This window comes from Lampetra fluviatilis, chromosome 29 (genome assembly GCF_964198595.1).
Source record: "Lampetra fluviatilis chromosome 29, kcLamFluv1.1, whole genome shotgun sequence".
NCBI lineage: Eukaryota > Metazoa > Chordata > Hyperoartia > Petromyzontiformes > Petromyzontidae > Lampetra > Lampetra fluviatilis.
The window spans coordinates 1,824,619-1,843,563 of record NC_136303.1 but is presented as its reverse complement, the minus strand read 5'-3'; the positions used below and the strand labels follow the sequence as shown (position 1 = coordinate 1,843,563).

The window sequence follows — 18,945 nt, the reverse complement described above, 5'->3', positions numbered from 1 at the left end:
CTTTCGAAACACATTTGTAACTGCAGTGTAACGGTGGTTTAATATATTAGGTCGGTGTGTGTATTAAAGCGCTTATGTTTACCGATGAATGTGCTAATTACGCCGTAACAAGATAATGCTTGGAAAAATTATGGGGGGGGGGGGAAATTTTAATCTTGTCGGTTTTTTGCAAAGCAAATTGTTTCCAACGTGTTACAAACATTGACGGTCTACGCTTAGAATTGTCATTGGTATTTTTTTTAATACAGCAAATTCTAAAAGAAAGGTTGTTACCAAGTGTCTTAGAAGGTTTTTTCACCCCCTTCATTTCAGCACGTCGTACGGATGGTCCACGAAAGCCCTCGCGTTTGCGCGGAACTGCTGTGGTTTATTTATCGTTTTTTCCGCCCCCTCCCCCATTTCACCTCGTCACATGTGCCGGACGCGTGCGCGCCGAGGGGTGGTCATCCTGTGCCTCGCCGGCTGGAAACCCTCCCGCCGATCGTAATGTTCAGCGTTCAGGAGAGACGCGCCGGTGTGGCGTTTTTTCCCCCCCTCTTCGGGGTTTTGTCCTCTCATCATCATCATCATCTTCTGTCCTCTTCAGTCTCCGGCCGTCACTCCCCCCGGTGAAGCGTCTCCGCCCGCACCTTGTCCCACACACCATTGTGTTCTCGCCGTGGGTCCTGGGCCTCCTCGCTGCTGCTGCACTCCCCTTTGAACCTCTTTACAAACTGTTTCCAAGTCTGCTCGGATGCGCATGCCCACGGCTATTTGTACGGCATCTTGAGTCCTCGTCGCATTTTAGATTGAACAATCCAGGTTGCGTTCCGTGCTTGATTCGTGGCTGAATGTGGTGGGGCATCTCGCCCACCACGAAAGATAAAACGAGACTGATCTCATCACACTTAAATCCCCAAGGTCTTAACTCACCTGGGCATCTATTTCCTCAGCTGGATGGAATATCATTGAGTCCATACACTTGCAACTAAACATTGTGCATGTTTATTTGTTTTTTTATTTGCAATAAAAGAATTACCTGGAATATCCCTTGAGATGGAACACCTTGTTTGCAAGGGGTATCCAGGGTGTCGATTGATAACAACAAACGCGTCATTAACTAATTTTAAACATTTTATCGGTAGGCTATCTTGTAATTTTCAATCAATATTGTTATGTTTTTTTAAATGGACCAAAAGCATTCTACCAACAAGTGGGCTCGGATAGCACATGCCACATGTTGGGATGCTAGTCGATGCGCGGGGATAGTGAGTGTCGGCAAATGAATGGAGCGCGTCTTACTTAGGAATGACCACGGAGGAGATGGAACAGTGAAATTCGCTCGCATGCATGTGCTGGGTGCTCCCCACAGAACAGAATTGAAACTTCCATTGGAAACCACTGAGACCTTGGCCAGATGCAGTGCTTGCGTTTGTATGCACGTGGCACAGACGGATTACTTACCGGCAGTGATTTCCAACCTTTAACCCTAGGACCACTGTCAAAGCATAAACATTTGTAGCGGACCACCTTGCATTAGTAAGAATTTTCAAGATTAAAACGACTCCAAAAGCACTGTAAAATGTTAATTAAAAAGCCATGAAAAACTAAGAACTTGGTATTTTTTTTATTGACTCGACGTAATTAAAACAATGTCCACGAGTACATTGGGCAGTAAAAAAATGTCCTTTGAGAGAAAAAAGATCGTAAGTACTGTCTGCAACCGATCCATGGAGAACTTACAAATGTACTTCGGATCGCAGCTTGGAACCACTGGCCCATTGGGCAGAGAAAGCTGTGGGTTACCCTCCCAAGTGGCACGAAGGGTGACCAAAATTCCCAACAAAAGAGTTGGAGAATTGAGAGGAGGTCACCAGCTTTCGTGGCGTATGTACCGACCTCTCCCTTGGATAGATAACGGTGTGTAAACTGGTAGAGGTACGTGCGGGGCAGGCTGACCACTTGTTTTTTTTTCTGAAGTTGACCCACGTGCACAAACACGCGCTCGTGTTTTCGTGCGCACTGTTCCGCTGATAACACTGGTCAACACACTTTTTCTGGCATAAGGTATTCCAAAGGTTTTAAGGTAATTTTGGGGTGCTGATTCCAAATCTGGCATCAGTTTTTGTCCATCACATCAGGTTTTTGAGATATCAAATATTGCATTTTCAATAAAAACTGCAGAAGAAAAATATTAAATAAATGTGAATATCTACATAAAATTATATTATAAGCACACTATCCTAAAAATACAGCACCATATTTTAACACTAAAGCAGTCACTGACTTGCAACAACTTGCAATCATTAGTGACAGAGTTCATTTCGGGTAAAATCAATGAAAATGGGGTATGCCGATAGCATAAAAACGAGATGTGATAGAGAGCAAATCTGAGATCAGATTTGGAATCAGCACCCTGAAATTAGTCTAAAACAGCTGCAAAAGTCCAGGCCAGAAAAAAAAAATGTGTTTTTTTTTGTTGACCAGTGTAAAAGTTTGCTTGCCGGGGTCTGCCAGCCGCCCCTTCTCACATATGCCGGATTTACACCCTGGATACGTAAATGAAAATGGTATCGGTCTTGGTGGGATTGTTGAAGCTGCCAGTCTCTCCTGGGAGTTGTGGGTAGTGTTGGTGTCTGAAATGGTGGGAAGTGTCAGTTGCAGGGGGTTGTTGGGTTTTGTCACTAGGATTGGTTGTATGGTTGGTGGTGGCTGATTAGATGCGGCCATGTACACGACAGTCAACGCGATAATTATTGAGGGTAATGGTGCAAGGGGGTGAGTTGGTGGGGGGGGGGCAGGTAGCGGGTGGCCCTGATAAAATAAAACCACGGAAATAAGTCTTAAAAACGAGTGTTATTTACCTATGTAGAATGGGGATGAAGACAACGTCGTCGCTGTTTTTTGTTGTAACAGCTTCAACGATAATCGGTTTACTCGCATTTTGTTCGCGGTCCCCGAGAAGGTGACCCTTCTAAGAAGTGAGGAGCAGCTCGCAATTTAAAAAAGCAAAAACCGTGGAAACATGTCTGTCCTCCGCTGTATTTTTTGGTCGTGAGCACGGATAAAGCCCTCCTCGCCGGATAATCCAGCCACGGTGAATCGACGGTGAAAACTCCGCACGGGCCGCGTTCGAGCGAGCCCGTGTGCCTGTGTGGACACGGCCATCCTCGGCCGGGTCTCCATACCCCTGGGCTCAGTCCTTGTCCTCCAGGTAGTCCACGATCTGTTGGGCCATCGCCTTCTGCAGCGCGGAGATCGAGTCGATGCTGTGCGTCAGGTAAGATCTGCAGTGGTCCAACAGAGAGAGAGGGCCGCCGCTGGTCAGAGGTCCCAACCGGGTACCCGATACCCAGTACCCGGCCGGGTACGGGTAGGCCGTGAGTCACTGGTGAGTCACCGTTTGTCACTCATTTCCCAACGTCTTGTCTCTTCTCACAATTCAAGTTCCTAGAATCAACCCACCCACGCCTGCAACATGGCTTCATCCCAGAGGTTGCAATCAGGTACCCTACCCGATACCCGGCTGGGTAGGGTACGGGTATCGGGTACGGCCGGGTACGGGTACCCGTTTGCGACCCTGGTGCGGCCGGGTACGGGTAAGGAATCAAAACCCGTTTGCGACCTCTGCCGCTGGTTTTCAGCCCCAAGCTGTCTCGCGGACGAAGTGACACTTGGTGTCATCGTTGTTGTCGTGCCGTCGTGTTTGTCACGAATTGATTCGTTCCCCCTTTATTACCGCCGTCGTTCCCCGTCGGCGTTGGCATGACTGGTCACTCCCCTCGTGGGTCACTGTCAATGATAATCGCCGTAATTATCCGTCGTGGTGAACAGAAGAAGTTTGGACTTCCGTGCCTTGATCAATGCTACGCAACCTTTGGACGAGAGATGATGGGAGGGAATTTCAAAAGTCGAGCACTGCAGACGGGGATTGTGAGTGGTGAGTGAGCAAGCGAATGCATATGTGTGCTGTTTGGACCTGCAATATGGTGAATGAGTGAGTGAATGAGTGAGTTTTCTGTTGTGACCTGCAGTGGTGAGTTGAGTGAGTGCTGTTGTGAGCTGCAGTGTGGTGAGTGAGTGAATGAGTGAGTTGCTGTTGTGAGCTGCAGTGTGGTGAGTGGGTGAATGAATGTACAAGTGAGTGAATGAGTGAGTTTGCTGTAGTGAGCTGCAGGGTGGTGGCTGCACACAGTACGAACGGGATGAAACAGTCAATCTGGGAGACCGAATCCTCAACATGGGTGGAAGTAGCAGCGAGTTAAATTCGTTGGAAGCATAAACCACGATCAATTAGTGATAATTATAAGAGGCGACTGACCGTCTGGCGATTGAGGAGAAGTGGCTGCAGTGAATCGGTGAGGGCTGTGACCAACAATCAATCTGACTGGCGGAGGGAGGAAAAAACATCGAGTTGGCGAGAAACTCAATCACTGCCCCGGCCGTCACTCACGGGATGCTCTCCGTGCTGTTGACCTCCTCCGTCTCTCTTTTCCCGCGGAGCCACCAACTCCCCACGGCCCCAAGCAGCCGCTTGACCTCTCGCAGTGCCCCTCCGTGAAGGTTCGTGGCGCCCGGCTGCCCAGGGAGCTCCTCGGCCGCCATCTTCTCTTCGGCTGTGACAACGAATTGAAGTGACATCAGTAGCCAGTGCACATCCACCCTCTCGCTGTTCGTCTTCCTCGTGGCTTCCTCGTGGTAGATGCAGAGCAGCAATCGCAGATTTCACGTTCAGGTATGGTCAAAACCGCAAAAAGGGAACTTTTTTGCCAGTATCAAAGTATGAAAGAATGAGAATAGGTTTTACCCTTTCTGGCAATAAAACAGGAGGTGTTAAGGTGTTCAAACACGAAAAATAAACACTTTGCAAGGAATCAAGTCTGCATTAACCACACGTCCTTGTGGTGAACATGCAAACAAATATGCTGTGATAATATTTGGGCATTGTCTTTTAAACTGATTGGCCTACACCAGAGACAGCAGCCTTCTTGAGGGCCCAGTCTCACCGGTGTCAGACCAGAGAACGCCAAAAGGCGAACAGTTCAGATGTAACGCGATAAACGGGGTACTTACCTACACTAGGGGATGATGTGTGGACCACCAAGGTTCCCCAGACCCCAAGAGGGGGGCTGGGGTAAGATTTCAGGTCCATCTGGAACTCTCTGGAAGGGAGGCGTGGCCAGGGGCATGGAGACCCTGGCAGGTGTATAAAAGCTGGACCCCTGACCCGGGTTTAGCAGTGTTCCTCCAGTTGAACACTGAAGACCGGGCTTAGAGCAGGACCCTGAGACCCCCAGACCCACTGTCCTTCTAAGGGCCGGGACTGAGTGGACCAGTGGCCGGAACCCGAGTTACCTTGGCTGGGTCGGGTCAGGATAGCTCCCCCCCCCCTAGAGCCCCTAGCCGGAGGGCTGAGTGCAGAGTGGTCCCCAGTGTGAGAAGGCACGATAGCCTGGAGGCCAAACCTCCCCAGGTAGCGGGTGTACGGGGCCGTTACCCCTTTGTGTTAGGGACCCTGTACATTAGTGTTGTTAAATGAAAGTGTCGCCTCAACTACCGGCCTCCTCTCGTCCTTGGGCTCACTGCACGAGGGCAATGCCACCGTCAGGGCATTTACAGCTCGGGGTGAACAGCTGCACAAATGGGACATTTTTGGCCAAGCCAGTTCAACCGCGTGTGGAGCAGCAGAGTGTATCGCTGCGATGTCTCTCATTCGTATCTGCGGATCGCTGTTGACTGATGCGTATTTGTTGAACTTCTTTCGCACCGTACGTAGCCCACCGTGCTAATCGGAGGTTTTCGGTTTCATTAGGGATAACCCTGCGAGCCATGCGGCTCTTGACTCGGGTGCAACCGCAACAAAACAAAAAACATGAACAAGAAACATCTTAAAGTGACTACACGCAACAGAAAAGTGTGAGGGCCAGTCACTCACCTGCCGCCAAGTCTCCCGGTAATTGTACTCTAATTGTACTTATTTTTTACCTACGTGACTTTACCGAAAAAAACCTAGGAGTATGAATCCTTGCAGTCACGAAAGCTTCAAATCTACAATTATACTCTACTTTGATCAGTGTCGCGGTCATCTTACCCCGAGCTGACGTACGCTACAGGGAGGTCATTTTAACACGCAGGATTTCGCTACCAATATCCATAATAGAGGTTTTTGGGGGGGGGGGGGGGTTAGATTGTGTAAATATATAAATGTGTCGTTAAACCTGCCACCACCCGACACAGCCAACTAGTAAGGTTTGTCACGGAAACAGAACATGCCAATTCGTCACTAGTACAACACACCGGTGTGTTGGAGAGCCAAGCCACAACATTTACAATCTGAGTACGACGTTTCGCCAGTAATTACATCTAGCTTCATAAGGCGACAACCAGATGGACTAACTTTACTAATTGGCTGTGTCGGGTGGTGGCGGGTTTAACGACACATTTATATATTTACTGGATCTAACCCAAAAAAATATATATTATTAGGGAAGTAATTATTTGACATTGATTTATGTTTCTGCAATATATTCGATTTGTCATATGACACCGTTGATATTTTCTCTGATTTCTAGTTGTGGCTGATTGCTGTACTGCACTTTATTTGTTCATGTTTGGTGACCCAGGTCCCTCATGCAAATGAGACTCTCTGTTGTGACTCGCTGAGCCACCCATACGGGACATCTGTGAAAAAGAGCTTCATGGCTTATCGGATTCCTCCAGTATAAATAAATAAAGATCTGCTTCTATCCTGCTCTCTAGAGTTCTCGCCTGGTTACACAAAATAAATGTTGACCCAGGCAATAGTCAGTGGGAAATTAATCCCTGACCACAGTGACACCCAGAAGTGATTGCTGAGAGTGGGAAGGAAGAGTGGTGATGTCGTGTGTGTGACCCGTGTGTGACCCCCTGTGTGGCCCCGTGAGTGACCCCGTGGGTGGCCCCGTGAGTGACCCCGTGTGTGACCCCGTGTGTGACCTCGTGTGTGACCCGTGGGTGACCCTGTGGGTGACCCCATGGATGACACCGTGTGTGACCCCGTGTGTGACCCCCTGTGTGACCCCGTGTGTGACCCCTGTGTGACCCCGTGTGTGGCCCCGTGAGTGACCCCGTGTGTGGCCCCGTGAGTGACCCCGTGTGTGACACCGTGGGTGACCCCGTGTGTGACCCCGTGTGTGACCCCATGGATGACACCGTGGGTGACCCCGTGTGTGACCCCGTGTGTGACTCCGTGTGTGACCCCGTGTGTGACACCGTGTGTGACCCCTGTGTGACCCCGTGTGTGGCCCCGTGAGTGACCCCGTGTGTGGCCCCGTGAGTGACCCCGTGTGTGACACCGTGGGTGACCCCGTGTGTGACCCCGTGTGTGACTCCGTGTGTGACCCCGTGTGTGACACCGTGTGTGACTCCGTGTGTGACCCCGTGGGTGACCCTGTGTGTGACCCCGTGAGTGACCCCGTGTGGGACCCCGTGTGGGACCCCGTGTGTGACCCCGTGGGTGACCCTGTGTGTGACCCCGTGTGTGACCCCGTGTCTTACCTGGCACAGACGCCGGGCTCATCACGATCAGCGCCACGCAAACCAATGCCACCCGCATGATCATCGGGACTCAAATCCGCAACCCAGACAAGCTGCGACGATAGCATACAGCGCACGTTCTGTCGCGTCAAAATCTCGAGCCCTCATATCAATCAAGCACTGGTCCCATTACACCACAAAGCGGTCTCTTTGCCGACTCCCTGTGCTTGCCCATCACACTCATGCGGTATTGTCTCATATCAATCAGGTACTGATCTATCGTTACAATCACCACCATAAGAACAATCCTCTGTGTACATCCAGGAACGTCTCGCTGAGTCTCAAGACTTGTTTTTTTTGTTTATGAAAGAGGCGCCCGCTACGTTGGGATGTTTGGCCAATTCCTGAGCGACGTTGCTTTGCTCTCACCTGAAGCTCTGCCGCAGTCGCCCGCCGTGGTGTTGGCCAGGACAAAGGCGTGGGCTGCGCACGCGAGATGGTGATGCTGGTCCTGGTGATGTGGATGTGGATGACGCTGCCGCGTTTAGATGTTCATTCCTCCATAATCATCCGTGCCAGTGCTCAGCGCTCCGTTTTATATAGAGGCCTCTGCGGCTGCTGCTGTTGGTGGTGGTGGCGATGATGATTGGTGAAGTCACGCCGGTCAATCTGACTTCCAAGAGAGGACACGGTCACAGCAACCCTAACAGCACTACCACCAGACCGGCACCACCACCGCCGTCCTCCATCACCACCCACACCCAGGACGCGTTTTATAGAGTAGCAAAGAGAAACTCGACATGAATCCAGCACCCAACATTTGGGAGCGACCCACAGAGGAATAGTGTACTAAATAATGGAAAAAAAACTATACTCTAATCAGGTTTTTGTTTTAGTATAAACAATCGATATGCAGGGAGTTTGTTGTTGGCATTGGAGTGCGTGCTGGCAGCGAAGGTTGGGGGTTTGGGAGTGTGCGTGTGTACGTGTGTCTGTGTGTGCGTGTGTCTCTGTGTACGTGTGTCTGTGTGTACGTGTGTCTCTGTGTACGTGTGTCTGTGTGTACGTGTGTGTACATGTGTATGTGTCTGTGTGTGCGTGTGTCTGTGTGTACGTGTGTACGTGTCTGTGTGCGTGTGTCTGTGTGTACGTGTGTGTGTACATGTGTATGTGTCTGTGTGTGTCTGTGTGTACGTGTGTCTCTGTGTACGTGTGTCTGTGTGTACGTGTGTCTGTGTGTACATGTGTGTGCATGTGTATGTGTCTGTGTGTACGTGTGTGTGTACATGTGTATGTGTGTGCGTGTGTACGTGTGTGTACATGTGTCTGTGTGTACGTGTGTTTGTGTGTACGTGTGTCTGTGTGTGCATATGTCTGCGTGTGCGTGTGTAGCGGTGAGGGCGCTGCACTACGAACCTGGCGACCCGAGTTCGATTCCCGCTCACGGCCAACACCAGTGACGATTATCTGAACCGGTCCTGGGCCTCCCCTAGGTCGACTCAGCCTCAACCGAGTACCTGGTGCGGTGTGTAAACATCGCCACTGGGGAGACAAAGGCGGCCGGGCGTGGTCCTAGCCACCCATCCTCTTGTTATGCCGTATCGGCCTTCATGGGTGCTCGCTAATTAAAATACAGACAATTGTTGGGGAATATGTTGTTAGCGAGCTCCTATTAAGGCCTTCACGGCACATGAGGGGGTGGGTGGCCAGCACCACGCCCGGACGTCTTTTTCTCACCAATATTTTTTACACACCGCACCAGGCTGAGTCGACCTAGGGGAGGCCCAGAACCGGTTCAGACATCTGTCACTGATAGCTGTGAGCGGGAATCGAACTCGAGTCGCAGGGTTCGTAGCGCAGTGCGCTAACGACTGCACCACCACTGGATGAAGGCCTCATCCAACAGTGTCATTGATCGTGGCTTAATGTCGACATGTATGTATGTAAATGGTTCTTGTGACCCCTGCATGTGTGTATGATGTCGAAATTCTTTCGCACCGTACGTAGCCAACCGCGATAATCGCGCTCGATGGATGGCCACAGCATAAACAAAAATCGACTCTTGAATCAAATGGTAACCGCGAATCGTGTAAATATTCCCTCGACAAATAATCAGCCGTGTGTCATGCGTAGCGTGGTTTGGCTTCGGGGGTTTCCATCCTTCAGTGGGAGGGAGGGAGGTTTGGGTTGGGGGCGGGGTGTAGAGACGTCATCGTCTTCATCTTCCCTCCAGGCCACCACAGAAGCAAAGTAAGAAAAACAGCACGGTACTTTTTCTCTCACACGTTTAATTCCAAAGCTCTGATAGAAGAAAATGTCATTGACCATTGTAGTTGTTTTTAATGTTTTGTATTGTACTATGTCGTATTGTGTGTGTGTTTGTGTGTGGTGATTTCTTGTGGCTAACTTCTTACCAGGTACCCCTCGAAAAGGAGGGTTTTAACCCCAATAGTTGTTTACCTGGTTAAATAAAGGTGAAATGAAATGAAAATAAAAACAACACGGAAAAGGAGAAAAAAATGTACATTCAACAATTACGCGCATCCAACATCTGGCGATTTACGTGAAACAACGACTGCAAGAACCCTCGAGTTTGTCAGCTGACGAAGTTGGCACTTTATCTTGAGGTAGGCCTGGCAGGAGCAGGCCCTGACCTGGCCATGAGAACGAGGCGACCCTCTCCATGACTCCACTTTGCTCCTCCGGCACAGTGACCCGTCACTCCTGGCGGATCTGCTCCAGGTATTTCCTGCGAGGAGCACGAGGTGGGATAAGAAAATACGTCATCGTACATTTCATCATAATCGTCGTCGTCGTAGGTTGCATCATTATTAGGTGGCATCGTCATTGTCAGTTTCACCATTATCATAATTTCTTGTTATGCTCATCATTTGCCAGTGCCATCTTCACTTTCATTTGTGACAGTTATGTCATCACCGTTGTTTGCTACTTCATAAACAATATCACCATAAACATAATTCTCATCTTGTTAATCATAATTATCATCAGTTCCACCATCGTTATTATCTTGACAAGGCCATCTACGCGAGCCAACATATCCGAACACTAATAACAATAAATAACAATTTAGAGCACCTTGTCAATCCACTTCACCCTGTCCGGCAGTGTGAGTTAGTGAAGGAGGCAAGCCCATGACTGCCTCAAATATCATTCGCCACTGATAGCCACTGCCAGGAATCGAACTTTGGTGGTCTGAGTCATAAGCCCACTCTCCCACCAACACCTCCGTATAGCACGCTTGGCAACGTACGGTGCGAAAGACGTTCAACATACATACAACACAACCCAGCACGAAACGATCGACCAAATCACATGACCACAAAAGATAAAATCACAAAATCTCCACCATCGCCAACCAGAGAATTATTTTATTACGTTTTATTTTTATTATTTTATTACTTCCCTTCTACGTGACTTTACCGAAAGAACCAAGAAGACATTGCCAACCACTCAGACCAAACCTTGGGGCAAAAACCACCACGGCTCTCACTGCCACCGCCACCACCACCACCACCGCCGCCAACAAGAACAACACCCGCCGTCCACGCCAACTACCACGCCCGCAAGCTGCTCACCTGGTCTTCTGCAAGTGCTTGTTGTCCTGCACCTGCGCCAGCATCTCCTGGAAGATCCGCTGCGCCTGCGTGGCGATAGCGGGGCCTCGCTCCTGGGCCTCCTGCGCGACCCTCTCGGCGTAGGCGGTCACGTCGCGGGCCCCGTCCTGAGCCAGCGCCAGGGCCCTCGCGGCGTGAGGCCTCGCGGCCGCCACCAGCTCCTGCACGTCGGCCGAGTAGCGCTTGGAGAGCTCGCCCATGCGGTCGAGCAGTGGCACGAGCGACTCGCGCAGGGACGACGCCAACCCGGTCAGGATCTCGCGCAGCTGCTGCTGGATGGGGGCGACCTCCTGCGTGTCGGCCGTGCGGGCGTCGGCTCCTGCAACAGCAAGGAAGGCGAAAATAAAAGGACTTCATTTGGGGGGTAAAGACAGAGACGTCCCATCGTTTAGACGTTGGGACTTTCGGGGGAAAAGGCAAAGGTTGACATCCCATCGTTTAGATGACAAATACGGTCATCCCATCGTTTAGATTTCAGTTTCATTTATTAGGTATAGCCCTGTGAGCCATGAGGCTCTTGACTCGGGTGCAACCGCAACAAGCAAAAACATGAACAAAGAACATCTTAAAGCGACGACGCGCAACAGAAACATCCAGGAAAAACCAAAGACAAAAATGAACATCCCATTGTCTTCTCTCCTAAAGTCCAAACATCTAAACAAAGACAGTCATCCCCACTCAGTGGCATAAAGTGATTGGGCATGCGCCTCAGTGCGAGAAAATTAAATGTTGCCGTGCGCCCTGTCCAATTTCGCCCCCACCACTCTTCACAGCCCGGGAGGACCCGGGCTCCACCAGCATTTGAGCCCCGGTGCAGCTGCACGAACTTACATGCGTGATAGCCACATGCGTGATAGCCACGACGTTCTAGATCTTTACATCATCCGCACCTAGTTTACACAACAAAGGCTCATTCCTAACAGCGTGCTTCAGCCGCACCGAACCTCACAACAATAATATTCAGGGCCTACTTTGGCTCCTTCCACCCTCAACCAGTATATATACAAGGACTGTTTTCTTGGAATTTCTCTCACTTGATACAGCTATCGTGCTGTGACGGTTTCACCTGAAGACGGAAGCTTGTGTTGCCTCCGAAACGTCGTGATTTTTCATTTTATTTTTTATTTTACTTTTATTAATTTTATTTTAATTTTGTTACCTACGTGACTTTACCGAAAAAACCTAAGAATATAGCCACGACGTTCGCCGCGCCATTGTTTCGTTGTTTGGACCGCAGTGTCGGGACGAAGGCAGCGTTCTCAGCCCGGGGTCCCCCTAAGATCGCAGCGCAGTGAAGTGCACGCGACGTCGCGTGCAGGATCGTACCTGAGAGCAGCACGGTGCCCAGCAGCACGAAGAGGGTGGCGAACCTCGCGTCCATGGCTCTGGGGGAGACAATGAACTCGGTTTCACTCGTCCAGCCAAAATGCCATTTAACTGCACCCCGCGCCACAACTCAAGCACCCTCCTGACGACGGTGGAGACGGATGGATGATGGTGATTGTTGCAAAATGATGACGATAACGCCACCGCGACAATGATACACGACGAACACTTTTCACAATTCCATCGAAGAAGGACATAACGTCGGCCACTCTATGAGAGGTGGAAGCTAGCAATAACAGTAACCCATCACACATCCTATTTTCGGCATGCACACCATTTAGTCGAATTAAATTACGCCTACATAGGTCGACGTAGCGAAGTAAGACCCTCGGAAGGTCAACGCGTTGTTTTTTTTTGCATATTAACAAGCAGCTACATAATGACGCTTGCATCAATTTTTTTAAATAAATTTTCAGTGACGAGCTGTCACTGCCACGACTCGTGCGCCAGCCTTCTGCCAGGGGACACGTCGCAAGTCGCGACATCCAAATGTCTCGCGTCGTTATCGAGGTGGCTTTAAGTAACGACCACGCAATGTGTCACCACCTTTGCCAAGGCGATTCAAAGCAAGAGGCGCGTGGTTGTTATTTTTAAAAATGACGATTACACCCATCGCTCTTCCCTCCTCGCCCCAGTCAGCCTCTTGCTACCGGTGTTGCCCACATCACAGAGACCCCCAGCGCTCGTGGTTGCACACTTTCCACAAACTAACCGGTGGCTAAGCTGCTCAAACAAAACCCTTTTACCAATTTTCAAAGCAAATAGTGCGTACGTTCGCACCCCCCCCCCCTCCCCTGAAAAAATGTTGTAGAGCGGAATGATTCGTTTTGAGACTCAGTAGTCGGTGTAAAAGGGTTTACAGATCGATAGCCTAGCGGCTTGCATCAGTCGGGCTGCTATTGCAGCGAGCGAGAAGAGAGCAACGTGGATCACCTCTTGAAGGATTCTCTCTTACGCACGCGGTCTCTCTCGCTCTGCGTCTCTCCCATTTTATGCACGGACCCCTTGGGGAGGGGGGGGGGGAGAAACGGGGACACGGACACGACACGGAGACAGGTCCTGGGCAAGGGTCGTCGCGGTGTGCCGGTCGTGCGGCGCCCACGTGTGCCGCGGTGACGTTTCGTGTCTCGGGTGGCCTTCAACCCCTCAGCGGGAAAGTGGAGATGCGTTGACGGTAAACACGTGGAGCAAACACCAATCCGAGACGTCGTGTTGACTTTTGGTTGATAAACACGCAGGCTGATTAAAGATTTGGGGAAAAGGTGAACAATTGCGCAATGAAAAATGGATTTACGCAGATAGCGAATGATGCCGTGTCCTGAGATGAAATGTCCATTCAGCGCTCTTGCAGTTCGAGAATGTGTTAGATAATTCCCTGCGGAACAATGTATCACAGAACTAATTCTGAGCTCTATCTATGCATACTGAACTTTTTCGCACCCTACGTAGCCAACCGTGCTAATCGGAGGTGCGGGAAGATCGGAGATCCCTTCGAGTGACTTCTTATTCACAGCAGGGGACAGCACTTTCACTGCATGTCACTCAAACAAATATTTTTTTTTATTCTCACAGATGGACTGTTGCCAAGTTGCGACTAAAAACCCGAACACGAATATAACGTGGATTATTTTTTGGCAATGTAATCATGGGCGACTCAAGCAAGGAGGTGAACCCTGGATTTCAGTGGTGGCGGCTCAACACTTCGGTATCCCACGGAGAAAAAACCCACATCTGGCCCCGATAGAATAACAATCATAAACATTCAGCATCTAGCCACTCACATGAGAATAAGGCATTGCTGGGCTCATGTACCCAGCCCCTAGTCAGGTATAGACCTTCCACATTCCTATGGCAGGGGTGAGTCTATGCCAAAGGGATAACTGATTTTATTGACCTCTCACAACCTAGTACTAACTTTATCGACCCTGGAGGTATGATGTGCTTTGAAAACCCCTTGAACTTGTGACCTTGTTATTGTCCTCGAGTGCTCTAACCAAGGCAATACCGGACTGTGTGATGGTGTAATTGATGTCAATTCTAATGAGGATCTAGAAGAGGTAGAGAGATGAAATTGTTTAATGCGGTTTTTGAGCGAGCTGGCCAGGGATTGGGCAAGGGCGTAGCCCACTTTTAATCAGAGCAACCAGAGAGCACAGGCTGAGATATTTCTTGAAGTGTCACTATAGAAACAATTACAAATCATAAATCCAATTAAGAACAATACAAAATATAGTTTTGACGCTCATACTGTCGGGGACACCAGCCCACTGTTTGAAACGCTGCTCGAACTAACTGATCAGGGATAGGAAGAACACGACATTTTAAGTGATGCCCTTGGATGCCAGATTGCTTATCACCAGAAACATCACGAAACATTAGTTCTCAATGACGTTGTCCTCCTCCCTCCCCCCCTCACAATTTGGGCACGGAGATTGATTGGTTTCCCTCATCGGGCAGAGTTACTTTGAGTCCTGCCCCCTTTACACACTGACAAATCATTGTACTATATAATACCTGCCATCGGTAAACCAAGTACGGTGTCTCAGGTGGAGCGTGTCGATAAAGTCGATTTAAAGCTGGCAAATTCCACCGCTCATGGCTTCGAGCAATAACGATGACACGTGGCCTGGGATTTGTTGGCTCGTGAACCACATCACCACGATTATTATACGGTCGGATCGCAGAAGCTAAGCAGTGTTTCAGCCTGGTTAGTCGTTGGACGGATGACTGCCTGGGATTACCAGCTGATGTAGTTTTTTTTGTTGCTACGATTTGGCAGGGAGATGACAGCAGATCAATGGATTTCTGCACCAATTTTTTTTTGTCCCAGTCCATCACTGTACAGGGGGGGGGGGGTAGTTTTTATTACGAGGTTGCGGGGAGGGGGGGCAGGGGGGGGCAAGGGCAGAGTGTTCTGTCTAAGAATGCCCACTCGCCTGTCTGGGGGTAACGTGCACAGTCGTCCCGAACTGCTCCCGGCCTTGTGAATGATTTCACGCGCGCAGATTGTGCAACTTTTATTTTGTCGCACGCAGACAGCCGGATCGGGGCGATCAAAGTGCGACCACGTCGCCCGCGACGATTCTAGAATGAATCGGCGCTCGGATGACACGTGGTGGGCAGAGGCTGCGGGGTCCACGACTCAAGAGGCAGGATGGGGCATCGGCTGGGAGGTCACTGGGTCACTAAAATGAGGGGTCACCAAATCGACTGATTGGACTCTTGTCTAGCCATCCGACGGTAGAAAGATAACGATGTGGTCAAACTTGCACACAATTCTCTTCTATTCTTGCCTACGACAGCAACGTGTTCAAGAGCTGAATGACAATCTCGAGGTCTGTTCGCCACGAGAGGGCTTCAGGAGAGAGAGTTTGTGTACTTTTGCTGGTTCTCCTACTCCGTCGAAGGAGCGCGGACACACTGGTTTACAATGTGCTCCATGGTTTGGGTTACATGGCTGCAATCGCACTACTGCGGAGTGTCTTTAATTCAGTAGTAGGTTTTTACCCTTTTAAACTGGTACAAAACTGACACCTTTATACAAGGCATCATGTTTGCAATAACCACAACACAAGTGGTCACACACCAATGGGGACTAGGCTCTAAAGAAAGCCGTCTCGGGTGTGGACCAATCAACTTCAAGGACAGCGCATATTATTATCATTATCAGAGTTGCTTCTTTTTGTTTGCATTTTTGACTACTTGTGTTGTGGTTATTGCAAACATGATGCCTTGTATAAAGGTGTCAGTTTTGTACCAGTGTAAAAGGGTAAAACCCTACTACTGTACTATATTTTGCCACTGGTAAAAGAGGTCTCATAGTGTAAATGTTTTTAATTCCCCATGTATAGAGGAGAGAGAACATCAGCCCACTGACGTTCTGTTGTGGCTGATGGTTACATTGAAGCCAGCAAGGTGCGGTGTTTGGGTCTCCGCATTAGGAGTTCATTCTAAACGTCCACGTTACACGCAACGCACCCGACCAATGATCTGATAAGGCACCATAACAGCCACGGTGCCGCTTTTCTCAATTTAGACTCCGCGTAGCAATCCCCCCTCCTCCTCCCTCACTCGGTCTAAGAATTGGCAAGATCCTCCTGAAAAACGGTCATGAGACTCAATGAGGTGCTTCGGGGTAAACGTGAATAATCATTCAGCTCTACGATTTGCAATAGCCCTGCACAAAACACTGCGTTCCCTTTCAGAATCAAACAACGGACTCGAGGTGTGTGCCACCGGGGGTGTGGGGGGCAGGGCTGTGCAGGTTCATGGGAGGTTGCGAAGCAGGGGGCACGGGGGACGAGGAGTTACCTTATGAAATGGGCTTCCGACTGTTATGCATGTACGCATGTCATCGAGACAGAATCTGAGCATGTGTTCAAACTGAAGGAATCCGATGAGCTATGAAGTTCTTTTTCACAGAGGTCCAAAGACCGAACAGTCGTAGCCAGAGAAGAAGAGGCGGAGGAGAATGAGCCTGGAGCTGATCAGGGGCATAGAGTCATCATCACGAATTACTGGGGGGGGGGGGGAGGACATTTTAGACCCCGAGGGCAGCAGAGGAGATGCAGCAACCGCCCACGAGTTGTTCCTTCTCAAGCAAATACTCGGAAAGTCAGGCGTCCTGCTACGATAAATTATCTTAGTTAAAAGCCCCACACAGCACATTCTTTGTTATTGCTCGTGTTGTTTTGTTTTTTTATCAGCTGTGGCCTTGACAAAGTACAGCATTTGCGTACGTGCAAAGCCGTGTTTCGTAAACACCGCACAATAATAGTCGGGGTCATTCGCCCACAAATCACAACGCCTCCCCTCCAGCGCGACGAGCGAGAGTAACACAAAGTTTGCGTGTGGTGACGCCTCGTTCCAATGAGCTAATTTTGCAGGCGAGTTCGAACGGTGCCGCTGGGCATAAGCAAACTCAAGCAAAACGAGTAGGGTCGGCCCCCAGTAGCTCAAGGTGCCTCAGATTTAGGAAAACAAATATTTTGGAAGTGCATCAAATATCTCATGAAAAAAAATCAGTTCTCATCTCACTACATCTCTAGCTTTTTCGATTTAAAGCTTTCGTGACTGCAGGGATTCATCTTCTTGGTTCTTTCGGTAAAGTCACGTAGAAGGGAAGTAATAAAATAATAAAAATAAAACATAATAAAATAATTCTCACGACGTTTCGGCCACAACGCAAGCAGCCGTCCATAGGTGAAGACCAGGTCCTCAGGTGAAGACCAGGTCTGTCTCCCCGACAGACCTGGTTTTCACCTGAGGACGGCTGCTTGCGTTGTGGCCGAAACGTCGTGAGAATTATTTTATGTTTTATTTTTCATATTTTATTACATCTCTAGCGTTTGTTTACATCTCGTGGTGATGTCGTTGAAAGTGAGGGCCTCCAAAAATAAATTTTCGTAAGGCCCCGAATGGCCCAGTGCCACCACTGTGTTCTAATATTTACACCACGGGCTAAAATAAACAAGAGGCCAACGTTGACTCGTGGATTCCTCAGCAAATCCACGTTCTGTTGTGTCCCTGGCAGTGCCGACACCGCTTGTGAATGGCTTTGGGATTGCAATTTGATGTGGGTCTTGTACCTTAAAAAAAATATTGATTTTAGCAACACAATCATATTCCAAATTTGCTCTCGGCATAACGCGATGATACAAACACATTTTCATTTTCAATTCTGGCAACTAGCATTGCACCACCCTGTACCCGCAGACGCTTGCCATAAATCCAATCGTCCTTTGCCCGACAGACGTTTGTCGCATGTCAACTAGACCAACATGTAATTTTCAGAACTTTAATATGCCAATATGAAACACGAACTTAATATCATAGGTGGCCAGGCTGAGATCAGAATCTCACTACACTCGAGTATGGTTTAATGACAGGCTGCTGAAGCCGATATTCGAATCCAGATTCTCAACGTTGCCGTGACCTAACATGGTATTGAAAGTCATGGCTGTAATGTGCTGTCGTGGAATATTCTGGGCAAGTAAATACGTCGATCTGCGCTCTACGTCATCAGGCGAAAACAAAAACACCAATTTAAGTCCATCGTAGTTATCGAGTGTGCAGGTGTAGAATTCCACCGAAACACACGGGTCAGAGGGGCCCGAGGCGCCAGGCTTCGAATATTGGGGACATTTGGATACCAGGACTCATGAAAATTACGCTATGTCATTGCTGGTCGTCCCATGGTTCTAAATTTGAAATTTTCGTGACTGCAATAATTCATACTCTTTGGATTTTTCGGTAAAGTCACGTAGGTAAAAATAAATAAATGAAAAAACAACTAAATTAAATCACAGTTGTTTTTTCATTTATTTATTTTTTACCTATGCGACTTTACCGAAAAAACCAAAGAGTACATAGTCACATGGATCTTTAATAACTTGAGCCACCAAGGAGATCTGTTCTAGTGACTTTTGGT

The 18,945-nt window shown here is 49.2% G+C and overlaps 2 protein-coding genes across 2 annotated transcripts; both read right to left on the bottom strand.

Moving 5' to 3' along the window:
- Nucleotides 1-1,515: 1,515 nt before the first annotated feature.
- LOC144942937 (uncharacterized) lies at nt 1,516-8,712 on the bottom strand. The gene is made up of 4 exons (XM_078869979.1): nt 7,924-8,712; nt 7,516-7,607; nt 4,433-4,595; nt 1,516-3,266 (listed from the first exon to the last, which is right to left on the bottom strand). The coding sequence occupies exons 2-4, from the start codon at nt 7,577-7,579 to the stop codon at nt 3,176-3,178; spliced, it is 318 nt and encodes a 105-aa protein (XP_078726105.1). The 5' UTR covers nt 7,580-7,607; nt 7,924-8,712; the 3' UTR covers nt 1,516-3,175.
- A 1,060-nt stretch (nt 8,713-9,772) lies between these two features.
- On the bottom strand, nt 9,773-13,493 carry LOC144943043 (uncharacterized). Its single transcript, XM_078870211.1, has 4 exons — nt 13,449-13,493; nt 12,456-12,514; nt 11,091-11,448; nt 9,773-10,243 (listed from the first exon to the last, which is right to left on the bottom strand). Exons 2-4 carry the CDS (start codon nt 12,508-12,510, stop codon nt 10,213-10,215), a joined length of 444 nt encoding a protein of 147 aa, XP_078726337.1. The 5' UTR covers nt 12,511-12,514; nt 13,449-13,493; the 3' UTR covers nt 9,773-10,212.
- Between the last annotated feature and the right edge of the window lie 5,452 nt (nt 13,494-18,945).